At 40.5% G+C, this 24,756-nt stretch overlaps 1 protein-coding gene across 9 annotated transcripts in view; it reads right to left on the bottom strand.

The window, feature by feature from the left end:
* Positions 1 to 24,756, bottom strand: part of UGT3A1 (UDP glycosyltransferase family 3 member A1) — a 51,420-nt gene that overhangs the window by 24,554 nt on the left and 2,110 nt on the right. For 2 of the 9 annotated variants that reach the window (XM_016953425.4, XM_063811308.1), the window contains exons 2-3: positions 23,051 to 23,141; positions 14,252 to 14,353 (exon numbers count right to left, since the gene is read on the bottom strand). In XM_016953425.4, the coding sequence (XP_016808914.1) occupies positions 14,252 to 14,285 (34 nt within the window). In that variant the 5' untranslated portion in view covers positions 14,286 to 14,353; positions 23,051 to 23,141. Of the gene's footprint in view, positions 1 to 14,251; positions 14,354 to 16,775; positions 17,496 to 23,050; positions 23,142 to 24,756 lie in introns of those variants that run through there. The other 7 variants (XM_063811305.1, XM_063811307.1, XM_063811306.1 and 4 more) reach the window with 6 other exon arrangements.

Below are 24,756 nucleotides of genomic sequence, written 5' to 3'. Positions count from 1 at the left end.
ATGTGAAATGAACTAATACAATAATGTTAATTAAAACAAGGCAAAATAAAAGAATACATACCTTATAATCCCATTTACATAAAATTTAAAAGATACAAACTAACACATAGTGATATATTAGTGAGTAACTAGCAATGGGAGCTGGAAGGTGAGATGACCCATAGTGGGGATTGCAAAGGGACAAAAGAAATTTTCTTGGAATGATGGAAATATTCATATCCTAATTATGTTGATGGATTCACAAGTATATACATATGTTCAAACATCAAATTGTACATATGTTTCAATTTTTACTTTTTTTCTATTTGAGACAGAGTCTCACTTTGTCACCCAGGCTGGAGTGCAGTGGTGTGATTTGGCTCACTGCAACCTCCACCTCCTGGGATTCAAGAAGTTCTCCTGCCTCTGCCTCTTGAGCAGCTGGGATTACAGGTGCACACCTCCAGGCCTGGCTAATTTTTGTATTTTTAGTACAAATGGGGTTTCACCATGTTGGCCAGGCTGGACTTGAACTCCTGACCTCAAGTGATCCACCCGCCTCAGCCTCTCAAAGTGCGGGGATTACAAGCATGAAGCACTCTGTATTAGTCCATTTTCATGGTGCTGATAAAGACATTCCCAAGACTGGGGAATTTGCCAAAAGAAAAGAAAAATAGATCTAATGGACTCACAGTTCCACATGGCTGGAGAGACCTCACAATCATGGCAGAAGGCGAAAGGCACATCTTATATCACAACAGGCAAGAGAGATAGAGCTTGTGTAGGGAAACACACAAGTTTTTACAAAACCATCAGATCTCATAAGACTTATTCACTATCACAAGAACAGCATGGGAAAGAACTGCCCCATAATTCAATCACCTCCCACCAGGTCCCTCCCATAACATGTGAAAGTGCAAGATGAGATTTGGGTGGGGACACAGCCAACCCATATCATTCTGCCACTGGCCACTCCCAAATCTCATGTCCTCACATTTCAAAACAATCATGCCTTCCCAATAGTCCCCCAAAGTCTTAACTCATTTCAGCATTAACTCAAAAGTCCACAGTCCAATGTCTCATCTGAGACAAGACAAGTCCCTTCTGCCTATGAGCCTGTAAAATCAAAAGCAAGTTAGTTACTTCCTAGATACAATGAGGGTAGAGGCAATGGGTAAATAGGGCCATTCCAAATGGAAGAAATTTGCCAAAACAAAGGGGCTACAGATCTCATGCAGATCAAAAATCCAACAGGGCGGTCAAATCTAAAAGCTCCAAAATGATCTCCTTTGAATCTGTGCCTCACATCTGGGTCACACTGATGCAAGAGGTAGGTTCTCATGGTCTTGGGCAGCCTGTGTCTTTGCAAGGTATAGACTCCATCCCAGTTGGTTTCATGGGCAGCAGCTGAGTGTCTATGGTTTTTCCACAGACATGCCCTGGAGACATTTTCCCCACTGTCTTGGGGATTAACACTTGGCTTCTCCTTACTTATGCAATTTCTGCAGCAGCTTAAATTTCTCCTCAGAAAATGAGATTTTCCTTTCTATCACATTGTCAGTCTGCAAATTTTTTGAACTTTTATACTCTGCTTCCCTTATAAACTTATAAAACTGAATGCTTTTAAAATCACCCAAGTCACATCTTGAATGCTTTGCTGCTTAGAAATTTCTTCCACCAGATACCCTAAATCATCTCCCTCAAGTTCAAAGTTCCACAAATCTCTAGGGCAGGGGCAAAGAGTGACCTTTGCTTCAGTTCCTCATAAGTTCCTCATCTCTATCTGAAACCACCTCAGCGTGGACTTCATTGTCCATATCACTATCATTGTTTTTGTTAAAAAAATTCAACAAGTCTCTAGGAAGTTCCAAACTTTCCCACATCTTCCTGTCTCCTTCTGAGCCCTCCAAACTGTTCCAACCTCTGCCTGTTACCCAATTCCAAAGTCACTTCCACATTTTTGGGTATCTTTACAGCAGCACCCCACTCTACTAGTACCAATTTACTGTATTAGTCTGCTTTCATGCTGCTGATAAAGACATACCTGAGACTGGGTAATTTACAAAGAAAAAGATATTTAATGGACTCACAGTTCCACATAGCTGGGGAGGCCCCACAATCATGGCAGAAGGCAGAAGGCATGTCTTACATCGCAGCAGGCAAGAGAGAGAGAGCTTGTGCAGGGAAACTCCCCTTTCTTAAGACCATCAGGTCTCATGTGACTTATTCACTATCACAAGAATAGCACAGGAAAGACCTGTCCTCATGATTTAATTACTTCCCACCAGGTTTCTTCCACAACATGTGGGAATTCAAGATGAGATTCTGGTGGGGACACAGTCAAAACATATCACACTGTGCCCAGCTTCAAATTGTATACTTTACATATATGCAGTTTATTATTTATAAGTCAATATTACTTCTGTAAAATGTTTTAAAAATGAAGAAAAGGAAGTTCAATCTGTGGCCATGAGGAAGTAATAGAGCAGATTTACCTTCCTACTTTAAACAACTAAAAATAAAGAAGACAGAATCTATGAAAAAAAATTGTTTCTAAATACTGGACACCAGTCAGTGCAGAACATTTATTACTGACTGGATAACATTTTCATAATAGAGCTCATGGAGAAGGTAGCCACATCTGGCCAGGCCTTCTCCCTAAATGGAGGAGAATGGATTCAGATTTCAGAGAAAACAAGGCAGACAGAATTCACAAAACAATACCAGAGGGGAGAGAGCTGTAGAGAGAAAAGTCAAGTTGGGATCTTCCCGAGAACAGCTCAGTACATATATGTCAGAACACTACCATGGCCAGGAATGACTACCAGAAATAATCAAGTAGAATAATACCCAGACATCATACAAGGCCTCTCTACAAATCCCTACTCATCTTTGATTCAACTCTTGATATTTAGTAAAGATCTAAAGATAAGCTTTCCAAGCAGCTGGGAAAAGTATGCCATTTTGATCATTATCTGTCTAACTCCTGTCATTATCTATCCATGGGTTCTGATATTCAGAAGAAAGACAATTTTACTTTATTAAGTTCCATAAATCTTAACAATATGAAATTTACTTTACCTTTTATGACAGATAAAGATGTTGTACATTTCACTCCTCAGGGCTATGGTGAACACCACTAATAAAGAGAAAAGCCCAGTGGCCCAATTAGAAATCTGAATTAAAATCAGGGATTTCCTTATATTAGCTATTGATCTGCTCTCCTACCTAGTTACTAAAAAAAGTCAAAACTGACCTGCTGGTCAGGATGAGAATTTTCTGGTCAGGAGAAGAAAATCACTGGCCTGAGTGTTTGGAGTCAGCCCATGAAGATCACTGATGTAACTTGGGCAGTCACCCAAAAACAATGAGGACCTGTTGCTTGGAGAAAAGTATACCAGGTAGATGGTGAGGTACAGAAAACTGTCCTAAAGAAAGAAAGAAAGAAAAAGAGGCCTTCTGGTTCCAAAATGGCATCATAGAATCAAGCTAGCTTCACTCCGCAATTACAGAAAACCAAAAATAAATATACAATGCTGAGATTATCACCAGCAATATCCCAGAACTCAAATATGAGAATGAGACAATTCCAAGGGCCACAGAAGAGTGAAAAAACTCCAAATAGACATTAAGACAAGTGAAATTCCATATATATGATGCCCGTCCCCCATATCTGCCCAGCACCAAGCATGCCGAAAATTTTCCCCTGTCTCTCAGTTTTACACTGAAAAAAGTGAAGTCGAGGTGGACAACCAACTTCCCCACTATCTTGGGTCCTCTGACAGAAGACCTGTCCCTGCCTCAACCCACAAGAAGCACTGAGAGTGTCTGAAAGGAGAAATAGCCTTGAGGACAGGGACAAAGGGAGCCCAGAGACAAAGGGAGGAGGCAGGACTACCATTCCCAACTCTGGATACTCTGCTCTGTAACTCAGTCAAAGGAGATGCCAAATCAGAGTGGATGTTCAGCAATACCATGCTGTAGAAGGTCCATTCCACAGGTTTTCTGGACACAAATCCCTAACCAGCCTTCCTACACTACCAAGATATCCCTTTTGGGACTTTCTCCATTCAGGATGAGTGGCACTCTGATTGTGCCAGAACCAAGGCAAACCTGGGATTAAGGTGCTATCTAGAGCTGAAAAGGAGGCAGCAACCTAGTAGGAAAAGAAAAAAGCAAGAAAAAGAAATCAACAGGTAAAGTGCAAAGAATCTCTAACCAAACATATCCAACTGAAACCAAGACAAGACAGACAAAGAAAACTGGAAAAAATAACTAATCCTTCAATGCAAAGACATAGACCTATATCCACAAGAAACAACATGAAATAGAGAACCATGACCTCCCCAGACAGACACAGCAATACATCAGTGACTGACCCTAATAAGATGGCAATATGTAAACTCTCTGACCAAGAATTCAAAAGAGCAGCTTTAAAGAAATTCACCAATCTCCAAGATAACACAGAAAAGTAATTCAGAAATTTATCAGAGAAATTTAATTTAAAATACTGAATTAGGCCAGTCACAGTGGCTCATGCCTATAATGCCAACTACTCAGAAGCTGAGGTGGGAGGATTGCTTGAGGCCAGGAGTTCAAGACCAGCCTGGGCAACATAGAGAGACCCCATCTGTAAAAAAAAGAAAGCAGCTGGGCATGGTGGCTCACACCTGTAATCCCAGCACTTTGGGAGGCCAAGGTGGGTGGATCTCCTGAAGTCAGGAGTTCGAGACCTGTCTGGCCAACATGGTGAAACCCCGTCTCTACTAAAAATACAAAAAAAAAAAAAATTATGTGGACATGGTGGTGTGCAACTTTAGTCCCAGCTACTTGGGAGGCTGAGGCAGGGGAATTGCTTGAACCTGGGAGGTGGAGGTTGCAGTGAGCCAAGATTGCACCACTGCACTCTAGCCTGGGCAGCAGAGCAAGACTCCATCTCAAAAAAAAAAAAAAAAGAAATCAAAAAATAAATTAGCTGGATGTGTTGGCACAGGCCTATAGTCCCAGCTACTCAGGAGGCTAAGGCAGAGGATCTCTTGAACTCAGAAGTTTAGGGCTGCAATGAGCTATGATTGCACCACCACTGTACTCCAGCCTGGGTGACAGAACAAGACCTATCTCTAAAAAATGTTTTAAATGAAATAATAGGAAAAAATGAAACAAATGTTGGAACTGAGAAACCCATTTGCTGAACTGAATAATTCATTAGAGATATTCAACAGCAAGATGGATCAAGTGAAGGAAAGAATCAGTAAGCTCAAAAACAGGCTATTTGAAAATATAAAGTCAGAGGATTAAAAAGAGAAAAAAAAGAATGAAATGGAACAAAGATTACTTCCAAGGTATATAAAATTACCTCAAAAGACCAAATCTCAAAAGTATTGGTGTTCAAGAGGGAGTTGGGCAAGAGCAAGGGATAGAAATCTTCTTCAAATAAATAATAACACAACAGTTTCCAAAACTTGAAAAGGTGATAAATATCCAGGAAAAGGAAGGTCAGAGAATACAAAACAGACCCAAATAAAACTACCCCAAGGTATATAATAAACTCTCAAAGATCAAGGACAAAGAGCGGATCCCAAAAGCACCAAGAGAAAAGTACCAAGTAGCATACAAAAGAGGTCTAATTCATCTGAAAATAGACTTCACAATGGAAACCATACATGCCAGGGAGAGTAAAATGACATTTTCAAAGTGCTGAAAGAAAAACACCTGTTTCCCAAGAATATTGTATCCAGTAAAGCTATTCTTCCAATACGAAAGAGAGATAGAGTATCTCCCAGATAAAAGCTGCGAGAATTCACCACTACTAGATTACCAGATCTGTCATATAAGAAAGGCTAAAGAGAGCTCTCCAATCTGGGAAAGAAAAAAAAAAACGCTAACATGCAAAAATAAAATACTTGAAGGTATAAAATCCACTGGTAAGATTAAGTGCATGGACACACCCAGAATACTCTATATGGTAATTGTGGTGTGAAACCCACTCATTACTCTAGTATGAAGCCCAAAAGACAAATCTATTGAAAACAAAATAATAGCCACAGCAACCTATTAATAGATAGACAATATAAAAGTATACACATTGAGCTAGCATAAAGTCAAAATGAGGGAGAGATGAAGTTAAAGTGCAGAGGTCTTCTTTCTCTTTTTGGTTGTTGTTTGTATTCTGTTCTTTGTGACCTAAGTTGTCATTTATTTAAAATAATTTGTTATGTCTATAAGATTTTTAGAAGCCTCACAGCAACCACAATGCAAAAATTTATAATAGGATTCATTAAAAATAAAACACAATGAATTAAACATGCTGCCAGAGGAAACAACTTAGCCACAAATGAAGACAATAGAAAGGAAGAAAGAAAGAAAGAAAGTAAGTTACAAAACAACCAGAAAACAAGCAACAAAATGGCAATAGTAAGTAATTACATATCAAAAAAAACACTGAATGTAAATAGATTCAATTCTCCAATTAAAAGGCATATAGCTGGATGGAGAAAGAAACAAGACTCAACTATATGCTACATAAAAAGAAACCCACTGCACCCATAAAGACACAGTAGAGTAAAAGTGAAGGGATGGGAAAACATATGTCATGCAACTGGAAACCAAAAGAGAGCAGGAATTCTATACTTACATATCAGATTAAATAGAATATGGTCGGGCACGGTGGCTCATGCTGGTAATCCCAACACTTTGGGAGGCAGAAGTGGGTGGATTATCTGAGGTCAGGAGTTCGAGACCAGCCTGGCCAACATGGTGAAACCCCGCCTCTACTAAAAATACAAAAATTAGCTGGGTGTGGTGGCACATGCCTGTAATCCCAGCTACTTGGGAGGCTGAGGCAGAAGAATCGCTTGAGGCCAGGAGACAGAGGTTGCAGTGAGCTAAGATTGTGCCATTGCACTCCAGCCTGGCTGACAGAGCAAGACTCTGTCAAAAAAAAAGAAAAAAGAATACCAATAAAAGACTGTAAAAAGAGACAAAGAAGGTCTCTATAGAAGGATTAAAGGGTCAGTTCAGCAAAAAGATATAACAATTTTACATATCTGTGCACCTCACACCAGAGCTCCCAAGTATACGAAGCAAACATTAATAGATATAAAGAGAGAGATAGACTGCAATATATAACAGTAGGGGACTTCAACTTCCCACTCTCAGTAATGGACAGATTATCTAGACATAAAATCAACAAAGAAACACTGGAGTTAAGTTGATAGCAATAAATGTCTATATTAAAAAGTTTGGAAGGCTTCATATAAACAATCTAATGATACACTTCAAGGAACTCTAAAAATAAAAACAAAAAAAAGCCCAAAATCAGAAGAAAGAAAAAAGTAAAAACATCAGAGCAGAAATAAATGAAATAGAGACTAAAACAAAGATCAATGAAACAAAAAGTTGATTTTTTAAAAGGATAAACAAAATCAATAAATCTTTAGCCAGATGATATGGTGTGGCTGTGTTCCCATCCAAATCTTATCACAAATTGCAATCCTTAGTATTGGAAGAGGGAGCTGGTGAGAGATGATTGGATTATGGGGGTAGATTTCCCCCTGGTTGTTCTCATGATAGTGAATGAGTTCTCACAATATCTTGTTGTTTGAAAGTGTGTACAGCACTTCCTCCTTTGCTCATTTTCCTCTCCTTCTCCACCATGGTAAGACATTCTTGCTTTCCCTTTGCCTTCTGCTGTAATAGTAAGTTCCCTGAGGCCTCCCAGCTACGCTTCCTGTACAGCCTGTGGAATTGTGAGTCAATTATACCTCTTTTCTTCATAAATTACCCAGTCTCAGGTAGTTCTTTATAGCAGTGTAGAAATATACTAATACAGATAATTAGTACCAGAGAAGTGAGGCATTGCTATAAAGATACCTGAAAATGTGGAAATGACTTTGCGACTGGGTAATAGGCAGAGGTTGGAACAGTTTGGAGGATTCAGAAGGAGACAGGAAGATGTGGAAAAGTTTGGAACTTTCTGGAGACTTGTTGAATGATTTTGACCAAAATGCTGATAGTGATATGGACAATGAAGTCCAGGCTGAGGTGGTCTCAGATGGAAATGACGAACTTATTGGGAACTGAAGAAAAGTCACTCTTTCTATGCTTTAGCAGAGAAACTGGTGGCACTGTGACCTTGCTCTAGAGATCTGTGAAACTTTGAACTTGAGAGAGATGATTAGGATATCTGGCTGAAGAAATTTCTAAGCAGCAAAGCATTCAAGACATGGTCTGGCTGCTTCTAAAAGCCCATGTTCATTTGCATAAGAAAAGAGAACTTATATTTCACTGGGAAATATAGCATAAACATTTGAAAAATTTGCCACCTGACCATGTGGTAGAAAAGAAAAACCCATTTTCTGGGGAGAAATTCAAGCAGCTACCTGCAGAAGTTTGCATAAGTAAAGAGGAGCCAAATGTTAGTAACAAAGACAATGGGGAAAATATCTCTAGGGCATGTCAGAAAGTTCATGGCAGCCCCTACAATCACAGGCCCAGAGGCCTAGGAGGGGAAAATGGTTTTGTGGGCTAGGCCCAGGACCCCACTGCTCTGTTCAGCCTTGGGGCATGGCACCCCTAGCTGTTCCAGCTCCAGCCACAGCTAAAAGAGGCCCAGGTACAGCTAAGTCATTGCTTCAGAGGGTACAAGCCCCAAGACTTGGTGGTTTCCATGTGGAGTTAGGCCTGCACATGTGCAGAAGGCTAGAGTTGAGATTTGGAAGCCTCCACCTAGTTTTCAGAGGATATATGAAAATGCCTTCATGTCCAGGTAGAAGTCTGCTGCAGGGGTGGAGCCCTCATGGAGAACCTCTACTAGGGCAGTGCAGAGGAGAAATGTGGGGCTGAAGCCCTCACACAAAGTCCCCACTGGGGCATTGCCTAGTGGAGCTGTCCTCCAGAAACCAGAATTGTAGAACCATCCTCCTGGAAAAGCTGCAGGCACTCAACAACAGATCATTAAAGCAGCCATAGGGGCTATACCTTGCAGAGCCACAGGGGCAGAGCTACGCAAGGCCTTGCAAGCCCACCCCTTGCATCAGCATGCCCTGGATGTGAGACATGGAATCAAAGGAAATTATTTTGGTGCTTTAAGATTTAATGGCTTCCCTGCTGGGTTTCAGACTTGCATGGGGCCTATAGTCCCTTTGTTTAGGACAATTTCTCCCATTTGGAATGGGAATATTTACCTAATGCCTATCCTCTCATGGTATCTTGGAAGTAACTGAATTGTTTTAGATTTAAAAGGCTCATAGGCAGAAGGTACTCGTCTTGCTTCAGATGAGACTTTGGACTTGTACTTTTGAATTAAGGCTGGAATGAGTTAAGATTTTGAGGACTGTTGAAATGGCATGGTTTTGTTTTGAGTTGTAAGAAGGACATGAGATTTGGAAGGGGCCAGGGGCGGAATGACATGGCTTGGCTTTGTGTTCCCACCCAACCTCATCTCAAGTTGTGATCCTTAGTGAAGGAGGAGAGGCCTGCTGAGAGGTGATTGGATCATGTGTGCAGATTTCCTCTTGCTCTTCTTTTGACAGTGATTGAGTTCTCATGAGATCTGGATGTTTGAAAATGTGTAGCACCTCCTCCCTTGCCTTCTCTCTCTCCTGCTCCACCATGGTAAGATGTGCTTGCTTTCTCTTCACCTTCTGCCACAATTGTAAGTTTCCTGAGGCCTCCCAGCCATGCTTCCTATACATCGTGTGGAACTGTGAGTCAATTACACCTCTTTTCTTCATAAATTACCCAGTCTCAGGCAGTTCTTTACAGTAATGTGAAAACAGATTAATACACCAGACTAAAAAATAAAAAGAGAAGATCCAAAAAAAAAATCAGAAACAGAAAAAAAGATATAACAACAGAGGCCACAGAAATACAAAGAAGCATTAAAAGTCTCTATATTATTACAAACAACAATATGCCAACAAATTGGAAAAACTAGAAGAAAAGTATAAATTCCAAGGCACGTAAAACCTACCATGACTGAGCAATCAAGAAATAGAAAACCTCAACAAACTTATGATGAGGAATGAAATCAAAGCCATAATAGAGTTTCTCATTAAAGAAAAGCCCAAAACCTGATGAATTCACTGATGAATTCTATCAAACATCCAAATAACGAAACCAATTCTACTCAAAGACTTCAAAACAATTAAAGATCAGGGGCTATTTTCAAACTCATTCTATAGGGCCAGCCATACTCTGATACCAAAATCAGACAAGGGCATAATAAGAAAAAAAACACTATAGGCCAATATAACTGATGAAGATAGATGCAAAAATCCTCAACAAAATACTAGCAAAACAAATTCAACAACACATTAAAAAGATCATTCACCATGATCAAGTGGGATTCATCCCAGGGATGCAAGAGTAGTTCAACATATGCAAATCAACAAACATGATACATCACATAAACAGAACCAAGAACAAAAACCATATGATAATTTCAATAGATGCATAAAAGCATTCAGTAAAATTCAACACCTTTTTATGATTTAAAAAAAAACCCTCAACAAACTAGGTATAGAAGGAACATACCTCAAAATCATAAAGGCTATATATGACACACCACAACTAAAATCATATCGAATAGCAAAAAACTGAAAGCCTTTCCTCTAAGATCTGAAATAAGACAAGGATGCCCACTTTCACTACTTTTATTCAACATCATAGTGGAAGTTCTGGACAGAGAAGTTAGGCAAGAGAAATAAATAAAGACATCCAAATTGGAAAGGAGGTAGTCAAATTAGCCTTTTTCACAGAAGACATGATTTTATACTTAAAAAACCTAGAGACCCTAGCAAAAAACTATTAGAATTCATAAGCAAATTCAGTAAAGTTGCATGATAAAAAATCAAAGTACAAAAACCAGTAGCATTTCCATATGCCAACAGCAAACAACCTGAAAAAGAAAGCAATAAAGAAATTCCATTTATAATAGCTACAAAAAATATAAAATACCTAGAAATCAATTTAACAAAAGATGTAAAAGATATATATGGAAAACTATAAAACTCCACTGAAAGAAACTGAAGAGGACACAATAAATAGAAAGCTATTCCTTGTTCATGGACTAGAAGAATAAATATTGTTAAAATGCCAATACTACCCAAAGCAAACTTACAAATTCAATGCAATTATTATCAAAATATCAATGACATTATTCACAGAAATAGAAAAAAATTATAAAATGTATATGGAACCATAAAAGATCCTGAGTAACCAAAGCAATCCTGAGCAAAAAGATGAAAGCCAGAGGCATCAAACTACATGACTTCAAAATATACTGCAAACGTATAGTATAACCTAATCAGCACGGTACTGGCATGAAAACAGACACATAGACAAATGGAACAGAAGAGCCCAGATAAAAACCTACACATGTATAGCAACCTTATCTTCAACAAAGATGCCAAGAACATATAATGAGGAAAGGACAGTCTTTACAATAAATGGTGCTGGAGAATCTGTAAAACTGGATATACACAAAGAACAAAACCAAGCCACTGTCTCTCACCATACAAAAAAATAAGGTCAGAGTGGATTTAAAACTTAATTCTAAGACTTAAAACTATGAAACTACTAGAAGAAGACATTGAGGAACTATTCCAAGACATTGGTCTCAGCAAAGACTTTTTTAGTTAGACATCAAAAGTACAGGCAACCAAAGCAAAAATAGACAAATGGGATTACATCAAGCCAAAAAGCTTCTGCACAGCAAAGGAAACAGTCAACAAAATGAAAAGACAACCCAAAGAATGGAGAAAATAATTGCAAACTATTCTTTTCACAATGGATTAATAACCAGAATATATAAACAGCTCAAACAACCTAATAGCAAATAAATAGTTAAAAATGGGAAAAAGATCTGAATAGACATTTCTCAAAATAACCAACAGATACATAAGAAAATGTTCAGCATTATTTATCCTCAGAAAAATGCAAATCAAAATCACAATGTGATATCATCTCATCACAGTTAAAATGGCTTTTATCTGAAAAACGGAATAATGAATGCTGACAAGAAAGTCAAGAAAGGGGAACCCTCATACACTGTAAATTAGTACAGCTGCTATGGAAATCTATCAAGATTCCTCAAAAAACTAAAGACAGACTACCATATGATGCAGCAATTCCACTACTAGATATATAATCCAAAAGAAAAAAAGTCAATATATCGAAGAGATAGCTGCATTCCCATGTTTATTGCAGCACTGTTTACAATAACCAAAGTAAAGCAATCAACCTTAGTGCACATCAGTGGACAACGGATAAAGAAAATGTGATTTAAATCCACAATGAAATATTATTCAGCTATAGAAAATAATGAAATTGTGTCATTTACAGCAACATGTATTGAATTAGAGGCCATTATATTAAGTGAAATAAGCCAAGCACAGAAAGAAAAATATCCAATGTTCTCACCCATATGTAGCAGCTTACAAAAGAGGATCTTATGAAAGTAGAGAGTAGGTTGGTGATTACTAGAGACCGGAAATGGTAGTGGACAGGGGATATGGATAGAGGTTGATTAATGAGTACATATCTATAGCTTTACAGAAGAAATAAGATCTAGTGTTTGATAGATCAGTAGGGTGACTATAGTTTACAATAATCTATTGTATGTTTCAAAGTAGCTAGAAGAGAATAGTTTGAATGTTTCTAGAATAAAGAAAAAACAAATATTTAAGGTCGTGCATATCCCAATTACACTGATTTGATCCTTACAAATTATATAAATGTATTATCACATGCACCCTGAAAATATGTACATCTATTATGCAGCAATAAAAATGTATAAATTTTTTTAAAAGGAAAAAGAGTCAGAACCTCAAATAATTATGTTCTCCTTTAGGCTGCTATCCTATACTTGAGATTTCAGTTATGAGTTGGAAAAATACTGCACGTGAGCACAAAAAACCTACACTTCTTCAGTATCCCTGAAGTCACTTATTTATTAAAGTTTTAAATAAGGAAGTGATGGAAACATGTAGTTACAAATGTACAAGTATTTCAATACACTGATTTGGCTATCAGACTATCAAAAACAACCCAATCAAGTGCTTTTCCTACTTTCAGAGCTCTACCCAAATACTACTGCAAACTAGAAGGAAGAATATTTCATCTCAACCGCAGAAATGTCCAAAGATTGAGGAATACTGAAAGAAACTCTAGAACACTTGAAGCCCAACACTTGAACCCAAAGATAAAGCTGAACAGATTCATGAATCCACAGAATCATTTGTAGATTTTGGTGTGCATGGTCTGTTAAAGTAGTGGGTCTATAGCTTTCAGCAGTTTGTCAAAAGCTATTGGAACCACCAAAATAAGATGACCATATATTACTGCTGAGAAATCAGACACTATAAGGCAGATACAAAGGGAAATGTATAAAAAGGATATTCAGTGAACATTCCAAAACTCAATCTAGAAGGTGATCAAAAGTGCATTAAAACTACCTAAACATTAACAAGGCCTGAAGTTTACCTTCAGAATTTTATAATGACTCAGACTTTTTCTCCCAAGATGGTTAATTTTTGATGTTGTTCAAAGCTTCAGAAACCCTGAGATTGAGAAACCCAGAGCCTGAAGACCCAGATTCGCCCAACTCTGTTATTAATTTTTCATTTGACATTAAACAAATTATTTCAGTTCCCTGGACCTCCGTCTCCTTGTCTGTCAACAGGAATTTATGAGTTTCATTTTAGTTACAATTCTTTGGAGGAAATGAATCAATTAAAAACTTCTGACATCACTATGTGCAACTTATGCATAGCTACAAATTTTTCAAGCATATGAGGTCGTGTTAATCATATATTCTCATCTTAGTTAATAATTAAGAGACTCCCTGGGAAATCTTTCATAAATTTCAAGTCTCTCAAGAATAGAAAGTAACCTGTGGGATAAGAAGAACTTCTATACTTACATAATAAAAGCCTGAAATATGGCTAAACATTTCTGTTCAAAAAAACTTTAAGCCATACCATTGTGTAGTATTCCTCAAAATAATTAATAATAATGTGTGGAGAGTTGTCTAGAATAGAATGACACCCAGGTAAGTGGTAAAATACAGAAGTATGTTATGTGAAGTCTTAGTCTACAGACCCAATAAGAATTCCAATACTTAACATGAACACACACCCACACACACATTTATTCATCCTGAAATAAGACTAGATTCAAAGAAGTTTTTACTATGCAGCTGTATAAAAAATATATTATCACTTTTTGCTTAGAGTAAAAGAATATAAAAATTAGTTTTTAAAAAAGATACCTGGGATCAAAAACTTTCCACTCTGATGAAGCATAGTCACATTATGACCATGCTCTTGAAGAATCTGAGACACCCGGTCCAACAGTAGGTAATGGCTTCCACCTAGAAACAATGCACAATGTCTTTTTGTAAAGATGAAAATAGAGTTTCTGATGACAATATGGGAGTAGGCAGGAGGGAATGGAAATTCAGCAGAAAAAGTATAGGGAAGAGGAAAGGTGAACAGTGAGCAGATGGAGATAAGCGCTTCCTGTTCCTCAATCTCACTTTGGGTAATGCCCAGTACATGCATCCAAAGCCTTCCTGTCCTATGTTCGGGACCTGTGGCAATCCTCCATCAAAGATTTCCGCTTGTGGCTCAAAGACTCCATGTCAGTGTAATGAGCTTCTCTGTGATTACGCCTGTAAAAGTTGCTCATCTTAAGGTACGTGCTGCATGTTACTTGGGGCCTTAGAGAGACATTGTCTCCAAAATATAACTGCAATAATAGAAAATACAGCACAGTAGTGTGTACATTAGTATGAAGAGTTCCTAATGGGCAATCAGTCAGAGCTATCTTTCATCCTATTCTGGAAAAGTATGCTACTGTAGGAGACAGAAATATAGAAGTCACAAGGTGAGTCTAAGAAACTGCCATTGGACAGAAGCTACTACTTAGAGCCCAAATCTTTGTGATTAAAATGTATTTGGCAGGAAATTACTCAATTTGGGCCAATGTACAACTTATAATTAAGATATTTGAGGACAACAGTGGAGCCCTTGGGGTGGGCCTATAGATCCTGGTTGCACCAGAAACTAAAGAATCACTGATTCTAGGAAAATCCTACCATGCTAAGGAAAGAGAAGCTTGGTTCTCAAAAGAGGTAAAAGTTTTATCACGTTAATATCTTCTCTTAGTGCATGTTCCAACACAGACCCTTCACTGGAAGCTAAGGTTCTCAGCAGCAGAAAAAGAAAGATCAGAAGAGAAATTAATGGAAAAATGCCGAGAGTTTGAGGATGGAGGTGGAAGGGGAGTAGAGAAATAGTGCGCAGCTCTCTGAATGACTCAGTCTACTTATACCCAGACTTGAATAGTCTAAAGCAACAAAGGATGTATAAAGTACAAATCTGCAACGGTCTTGCTCACATTTTAATCCATGTAAGAACAGGGACTCAGGAAGAAGGGGTCCTCACAGAAACAGCCATTCATAGTGGGTCTTAAGGAGTCAAATGGCTTTCTGGGGCAAAGACCAGGATTCCAGCGTCTGGATTCAGAAACGACACCAGCTCCCTCTTGAAGTCTGAGGAAGGAGGGCTGTGTACTTTCAAGAAGTTAAGAAGCTCTGTTGCTTCACTGCTACTAACACTCAGAAAGCAGGGAAAAGGCTTCAAATGAACTAACACAGTTTCTTAGTGATTTGAGGCGGGCGGATCACGAGGTCAGGAGATCGAGACCATCCTGGCTAACACGGTTAAACCCGGTCTCTACTAAAAGAATACAAAAGAATTAGCTGGGCGTGGTGGCGGGCGCCTGTAGTCCCAGCCCAGCTACTCGGGAGGCTGAGGCAGGAGAATGGAGTGAATCCGGGAGGCGGAGCTTGCAGTGAGTTGAGATGGCGCCACTGCACTTCAGCCTGGGCGACAGAGCAAGACTCCGTCTCAAAAAAAAGAAAGAAAGAAAGAAAGAAAGAAAATCCTTAGTGAAAACGGCTTCAGAGCGGAAGTTGTGGTGAGCGTGGTCTTGGGGTAAGAAACCCTAAACGATTCTTCATGGGACATTAAGGAGGCCACATGTGTTCTTAAGAAAGGCATCTCACTTCCCTGTCCCTCAGTTGCCCTCTCAGAAAATCAAAATGGGCACTAAATTAGATGATCCGTGGTTCCTTCCAGCTCTACGAGCCCTGATTCTCCGTGATCTAAAAGGAATCCATTAGCGCCCACTACGGATTAAAATAAAGTCTTGGGGAAGATCGATCCTGGGATCGAGCTCATATATAATTTTCTTTCATCTTCTACTTCCTTTGAAATAAAAATAAAATAAAACTGAGGCCCAAAATGCAGAATTAACAGTCTCATGAATCCCTCAAAAATGGTCAGCGGCACAGGTAAAAGGAAGGAGGCTCCAAAAGATCCGAATGACCTGGGTTCTCTCCTCAGCCCTGGGCAGTTCTCCAGGTTTCCCCTGGAGAAAAACACTCCGCTGGCATTGCAGCCGTGAAATACCTGCCTGCGCCACCCTGGCTCCAGATGCAGCTTCACAACATTTGCAGTGCTGCCCTCAGGAGTGCCTTTCCCTGGTCTCCAAGAGGCTGGAAACGGTCACCACCGTTTCTACTGGAAGCTACTGTGCACCTCCCGGCCCCATGGAGCTTAGGGTGAGCCTCTGAAAGTCCCACTGCGCTCTGGAGAAGGCAGCCCAGGAACTCAAACTCTGGTCCTGGTCTCAAATTTCTGGCCCCAGTCCTGCGGGATGGGGAGCGCGTCCTGAACAAGAAGAGAGAGGAAAGGAGAGTCTCTTTTCTCAAAAACTATCTTCCTCACCTCAGCAATAGAGGCCCCTCTCTGCCCCATGGCTAGATGTGCTTCTCCCTCCTCCAGCCAGGTCCGCAAGCCCAGCCTGGAAAATCGCCTGGATAACTCTGTTCAATCGCCGTTCGCTGGAGCCCTGGCAGTGCGGGGATCCGGGAAGCGCCTGTCTGGGAATTCTCCGGCCAAGCACTCACCCAGTGTAGATATTGTCAGGATTTTGGCAGCCTCTGAGAGCAGGACCCCAGAAAGAAGGAAGGCCACTAGAAGCAGCACCCGCTGCCCAGCCATGCTCACTTCCACAGAAGCGGCGGATCTCAGCCTAGGCTGCGCGCCCTGCGCCGGGCTAAGAGACTCTGTGCGCCTCAGTACTCCAAAGGCACTGGCTGTGGGCCTAGGAAGAGGTAGGAGACGGATCCTGCCAATTCTCTTGCCCTTCTGTTCGTTCTCTTTCCCGCTGCCCCTCCTCCCTGGGTGCATGCTCCATGGGATAATCTGCCCTCACCCTATCAAACTACCTGAAGTCAGTAGGAGGGGGTTGGTAACCTGATCTGTAACCTTTCTCTGCCTGAGTAATCACAGCTGTCCTATCTGGAAAATCCTTACTAAGAGCCAGGAATGACAGGGGCCTCAGTAAATCACGTTAATGAAGGCTCCATCCCCAAGGAAACCACCTGTCTTTCGTGGAGCTGTCTGAACTTATGTTACTCTGCTTCCCTTCCAGCTGCCTCTATTACCTCATAGTGCCATCTCCATGCCCCCATTCTCCCCAGAAACCTGCTGAAAATCTCTAGCTGGTGTCCCAAGCTCAAGATGTCTCTGAGAGGCAATCCCTAAGGGAAACTGATCTACCCTCTCTGAGGGCCTCTTTAGAAGATAACATTCATGAAGAGGAGCTAGTAGTGTTCTAATTCTGGAAGTCACTCCGGGTCTGTACCTGGAGACTGAAATTCAAACACAGAGACTATGATTCTGAATGTGTATCATAAAATAGAACTAGAGATATTTTGATAATCTCCCCAAAGCACAAACTGAGAATAGCTTGTAATTCTGCCCCCTTGACGGGTCAACCCTGGGAAAGACAGGGATCACTACACCAGATATGGTCACCTTTGTATTCTCTATCCTCAAACCAAGACTTTAGGAAAGGCTTTCAGTGCAATTCTAGACAGACAGAGAAATCCTTCAATGGATTATATCTACCGGCTGTAATAGGCCCTTGAATTCTGCTTGTACTATTCTTGCCTTCAGTCTACAGGTATTACATTTTTAATCTGAATTTAAAGCATTACATTTTATTTAAAGCATTACGTTTGTGCATCCTTCACCTAGACATGTCCATTGTGGAGAGGGAGGAAATGAGAAAGAGAGAGAGCCAGACAGACAGATGCACAAACATACACACACATACACTCACACACACACACTGGGTTGGGGGAGCGAAAGGGAGAAGGAGAAAGAGAAGTGTGGAGGGGGGAAGGTTTACCAGGCTTCACAAGACTCCAGTCCATCTAGTCTTATACCTTTTATAATGCATTAGCAAAATAAAGGACTTGCTATCAAGCTCCAAGCTCTTCATTTATTCAACAATTATTCTGACAGCTAATTATTACACCAGATATGTTTGCTGGACAGACAGAGGCTAAACACAGTAAGAAATGAAATACATAATATATTCATGGGAGATGCTGCCAAGAGAAAACAAACAAGGAAAGAGATATGAAAGGTCAGGTATTAGAAGTGTTAACATATTAAATAGTATGATTTAAACCAATTCTAAAAAATTATAGGAGTATGAGAGAAAAATGAGCACAATACTTGATGATATTAAGTAGTTACTGTTGGTTTGGAGAATTTTATGTTATTATGAAAGGAAATTAAATTTGGGGACACAAAACTCATTTGACCAAAGGGAAAAGTCAAGCTTGGAACTGGGTCACACAAACCTGTGTCTCCCTTTTGGTTCCTAAATAAGATGGCTACAAGATGGAAAGCTACACACCTCCCCCATATGTTGCCCACAAGGAAATTCCTAGTGAGCTCTTAAAATTTCACTATGGCAATGCAAATTGACAGCTTATTTTTACAGGTGCAGTCACCCCCAGCCCACCAGACACAAATGCATATCTGCCCAATTTTGTCTATGTTATCTTATGTAAAAATGCAGATTCCCTGCATTTTTTTCTCTGCTCCATTTGTTTTATATCATCTTATATAAAAAATGCAAGTTGGCCAGGTGCGGTGGCTCACGCCTATAATCCCAGCACTTTTGCAGGCCAAGGCGGGTAGATCACAAGGTCAGGAGATTAAGACCATCCTGGCCACGATGGTGAAATCCCGTCTCTCCTAAAAATACAAAAATTAGCTGGGCGTGGTGAAGCGTGCCTGTAATCCCAGCTACTCGAGAGGCTGAGGCAGCAGAATCGCTGGAACCCAGGAGGTGGAGGTTGCAGTGAGCCAAGATCGAGCCACTGCACTCAAGCCTGGTGACAGAGTGAGACTCCGTCTCAAAAAAAAAAAAATGCAGATTCACTGAGCCAGACAAAGGCATGAATGACTATTTTTCCCTACCCACCCCTTACATGAAAATTGTGTACTTCTCAATATCCCACCCTCTCCCCTTTAAATTTAGAACCCTCAAAATCATCTTTGGAGAAAGGCATAGACCTATCTCCTGGTGCGCGTCCTTAACTTTGGCAAATAAATCTCCTAAAATGATTGAGGCTTGTCTCATCATTTTTCTCTATTGACATCTAGTAACCATGGAGGGATCCTGAGTGAAAGTGACCCAGCCTGCAGCCTCTCATCTCTCGTGTTTGGTTCCGGCTTGGGCACCTCATAGCCCAAACCAATAGGACAATTTTCTGAAGTCCAGGATCTCTTTCCTCCAGGGATCCCTGATCTTCCAAAGTTTTTCAGGGATCTAGGAGTCTGAGGTTTATATGCTGTTATTAAAAAAACAAACAAACAAACAAAAAGCTCCTTTTTTACGGGAGTTTCCACTTGTTTCCTTCAAGGAGGGTGAGCCTATCTGCTTCTGTATCAGGGATCTTGAGGTCTGAGGTTTATTTGCTGTTTAAAAAAACTCCTTTTTTGTGGGAGTTTCCACTCATTTCCATCAAGGAAGGTGAGCCTGTCTGCTTTTGTATCAGCAGAAAGCAGACTTCAGCTTGGACCTCCATCACTAGGTAAAGAACAGGTTTGGGATTCTGTCTTACAAATTCTTTTAAATGACTAAAATTAGCATCAACAACCAGCTGGTGTTAATTTCCCACTTACACTTAGAGCACTCAGAAATCATATAATTTGTGTCATTATTGTTAGTTTTGCTTAACGGTTTTGTTGTTTGTTTCTAGGTTTTTGTGTGTGTGTGTGTGTGTGTGTGTGTGTGTGTGTGTGTGTGTGTGTGTTTCGGTTCTTTCCCCTATCAGGTTTGACCAACTCCAAACCCTCTAGCTCATGAGGGTGGAATTCTCCACTCTGAAAAACAAATAGGAGCACCTTGCTCCTCTCAGCCTTTTGTGGCATTCTCAGGTGACTGAGAATCACATGAGGGTGATGGAGAGAAGCACTCCCTAAGATGTTCAGTGCCTCTGAATAGGTTTCCCCCTCAGGAGAACATACTTAGGGTCTAATCTCAGCTGACAGGTTCATATAAGGAGCTGACCCCTCCCACACCTTCAGCCCCTGACACATATGCCAGGTAGCCGCAACATGGGTGGACTGAACCAGTTTAGGTTGTGATGGCCCTGAAAAGCTAGGTCTGCAAGCAGCACATTTGGGGTCCAACACACATCCCAACTTGGTGAAATCCAAAAAGGAACTCTAAATTATGGGGAATAAGGTCTCTAAGACCCCGGAGGAACATAAAGTTCCCCCTTCAGAAACTCCGGATGGGTATTGTGGCAAATAGTCATGCAAATATTTAACCAAGTGGACCACTATAACTAAAGCAGATTCTAAGTTACAGTGGCCTAAATGGGGATCTTTTGATATGCCCAAATTAGTGTAACTGTGAACCAGGATGGAAAACGCAGGCACAAAAACTAAACAGCCAGAATGGGGGAGCTACTTTCAATGGTATCTGGAGAATAGCAAAAGGGAGGAAGACTGCCTCGTCTCCCTACGGGAGGCCAACAAACAACTTAGAAATGCTCATCAAGAACTCTGTAATCTTTTATCTCTCTTAAAGAGCTATTGGCACCTCCCCTACCTCCACCTCCACCCTCACTCTACCCTGACCTCTCTGAACTTTCCAGGTCAGATCTGTTCCCCCCTTCTCCTCCATGTCTACCACTCAACAGTAGTCTGACTTCAAAGACTCCACTCCCTGATGATTCCCTGACAGCCCCAATGGCAGCATCTCATCTGGAAGATGTGAAAATGAGGGACCCTACAGGGACATCTCTCATGATCGCCCCATTTCAGGAACAACCGGTAACAGGTAAGGGATCCCTGCCAATTGTCTACCAACCCTGGTCAAAGGCTGAATTACGAGGCATAGTTAAAGAATTTCCTGACCTCCATAAAGATCCAATTGGTTTTGCCCAAAAATATGAGCTCATTATCAGAACCTATCACCCAGGTCATTCAGACCTTTATCAGCTAGTCTACATGTTGGTCTCAGAAGCTAAAGCTAAGGAATGGCTGGAAAAAGCACAGTGGTCAGACCCTATAGCAGATTTAACCCCTGAAGGCCCAATAGAGCCAACAACCAGCACCCCAAAATCCAGAAGACAGGCATAAAGAGGCACGGGAGTGAGTGACTGCTCTGTTAAATATTATTCCTTCCGTGTTCCAAAGGGTTGTGAATTGGAATAAAATCCAACAATGCTGCCAGAACCCAAATGAATCACTTTTAAATTATTTAACATATTTTGATAAAACTTTAAGTATTGCAGGATGTCAGTTGATTGCTTTGAAAACAATAAAAAATAATACATTATAAAATGCAAATTTCTTAAACAGACTAGATGATGATTTAGCCACCCTTGTAAAATGGCACATGACAAATTGGGCCATGACTAGACTAATGAACTAGTTAACTTAGCTGATCAAATATCCTGCGCTATGACAAAAAAAAAAAAAAAGGAGAAACAGAAGATTGCCCAGGTTATGCATTTACAGCTAAAGCAATTAACTTCTCAAACCTCTCAGCCCCAGAAAGACTTTAAGCTCTCTCCATCTGAAGACTCTTGCCTCCCAGTCTGTTACTACTGTAAAAGACGAGGATAACTTAAGCGAGGCTGCCTTAGGCTGAAACAAAAGAAAAGGCAGGAGAATGCAACTCAGGAAGACTAGGGATGCTCCGAGAAAGTGCAGGGGTTTCGCTTCTCCAAATATTCTACCCTGACAAACAAATTGGGAGAGATTCATATAATAATAAACCATGAGCTTACAACTGACTTAATTGACACAGGCATGACTATATCTCTGATAAACCCCACCTTATTTAGAAACCTCATTCTTCAGAGTAATAAAATAATTAACATGTTGGGTGTGTCTAATAAAACAATCTCATGTTTTAGGTCAAAACTTGTACTTTATCATTTCAATGGAATCACCCCCTTGATCCAGGCTCTAAGTGTGACACGTTAAGTAGGTCCCATATGTTTCTAATATGCCCTGGGGCCCCTGTCAATCTTTTGGTCTGTGATCTCCTCAACATCCATAATGCCCATATCTCTTTTTCATCAAAAGGCGAAATTTTTTAAGAATTGGAGTCAGGGGACCAAAAATACCAAATTAAAAAATGTCCTGACAATGTACCACAATTTAGCACCAATAATGTTAAAACATCATCTTGTGACAAGGAAAGTGAAGTGGAGCAGAGAAAGAAATATTAGGGGAGAAGAAAGAACATTGGAATAAAGAGCAGAAAGCAGTAAAACTCCTTTTAGCTTCCCCAATCTTCCTGTTAACAACAGAAGCAGAGCACTTGCTAAAGGATGTCCCATCCCACTTATGGTCTCAGTCAGATACAGATATAGGGAATATATTCTCAGCCATTCCAATAAAGGTAGAGAAAAACCCAAAGAAACCCCTACTCAATCTTAATATCCTCTATGACAGGGAGCCATAGATGAAACTGTCCCTACCACACAAGATTATCTGAAAAAGGGGCTCATTATTTCCTGCACAAGCCTCTGCAATAGCCCTATATTCCCTGTCAAGAAACCAAGCAGGAGAAGATGGAGTCTTGTGCAGGACGCTAGGGCAATAAACAATGTCATAATACCCAGACACCCAGCAGTCCCCAACCCACACACCCTTCTATCAACTGTACTCACACAGCCAGTATTTCTCAGTTGTGGGTCTCTGCAGTGCCTTCTTTAGTATTCCTGTAGGTCCAGACAGCCAATATTTGGATATTTGCCTTTACTTGGAAAGAACAACAATACACATGGACAGTAATGCCCCAAGAGTATACAGAAAGTCTCACTTACTTTTCCCAAATATTAAAAGCTGATTTAGAGGATTTAATTTTTTTTTTTTTTTTGAGATGGAATCTCACTCTGTCACCCAAGCTGGAGTGCAATGGTAGATCTCGGCTCACTGCAACCTCCGCCTCCCAGGTTCAAGCGATTCTCCTGCTTCAGCCTCTGGAGTAGCTGGGATTACAGGTGCCTGCCATTATGCCTGGCTAACTTTTGTATTTTTAGTAGAGGCAAGGTTTCACCATGTTGGCTAGGCAGGTCTCAAACTCCTGACCTCATGATCCACCCACCTCGGCCCCCCAAAGTGCTGGGATTACAGGCATGAGCCACAGCACCCAGCCAGAGGATTTAATTTTTACCCAGGGCTCAACACTCATCCAGTATGTGCATGATCTTCTCCTTTGTTCAGACACATTCTCTTCCTCTCAAGAAGATAGTCTATATTTACTCAAACAGTTAGCCATCAAGGGACACAAAATGTCCAAAGACAAACTTCAGCTATATTTACTAAGACTTAAGTATTAGGGGCATATTATCTCTGTCAAAGGACTGAGTATTAACCCTGACAGTGTGAGAGGAATTTCAGCTTTCCCCATGCCTGTCACTAAGAAACAACTCAGAGGATTTTGGGGCCTGGCAGGCTATTATAGAAACTGGATACCAACTTTCTCCCTTATGGCTCAACCTCTGTATGCATACGTAAAAAAATGAACAACCTGATCCCATCATGTGGACTCCAGAGGGACAATCAGCTGTACAACAAATAAAGGAAATTCTAACCGATGCCTCAGCCTTAGAAAACCCAAACTACAAATTTCCTTTCTCCCTTTTTGCACATGAAATTGTGGGTACTGCATTTGGAGTACTGACCCAGAAACATGGTGATCATCAGAGACCTATTGGCAATTGTAGCCAACAGCTGGACCCTGTGGCTCAAAGGCTGCCTCCTTGTATGACAGCAATCACAGCTATGGCCCTTCTGTACAAGTCTGTTGAAGAAATTATTATGGGTTACCCCCTTACCATTTTTGTGCTGCATTCTCTGGAGACCCTTCTAAACTGTCATCATACTCAAGATCTGTCTGTCAGCTGGTTAGCCTCTTATAAATTTTGGCTTTTATTATCTCCCAATATAACTATTTCCCACTACAGTGATCTTAATCCAGCCACTCTCTTGCTGGGCCTTTTCGACAAAATCCCTCATGACTATGTTGTAATGATTGACTGAGTTGTTACCCCCAGGGCAGACCTACAATAGATGCCACTGGATAAAGCCAAAATAGAATGGTATACAGGTGGATCTTATTTAAGAGGAGAGGATGGAAATTTTAGAGCAGGATATGCTGTGGTTTCATTACGGAGGTAATTGAAGCCGGTCCTCTTCCCTAAGCCAGATCAGCTCAAGTGGAGTTGCCAAATTGATTACCCTAACTGACTTGAGCTTGTCAACTGGTAAAAGAGAAGGCTTCAAACATTTACATTGACAGCTTTTGGGGTTGCTCATGACTTTGGGATGCTATGGAAAGAGAGAGAATATTTAACCTCCTCAAAGCAACCCA

Source organism: Pan troglodytes, chromosome 4 (genome assembly GCF_028858775.2).
Source record: "Pan troglodytes isolate AG18354 chromosome 4, NHGRI_mPanTro3-v2.0_pri, whole genome shotgun sequence".
NCBI classification, from domain to species: Eukaryota; Metazoa; Chordata; class Mammalia; order Primates; family Hominidae; genus Pan; species Pan troglodytes.
This window is presented reverse-complemented; position numbering and strand designations above follow the sequence as displayed.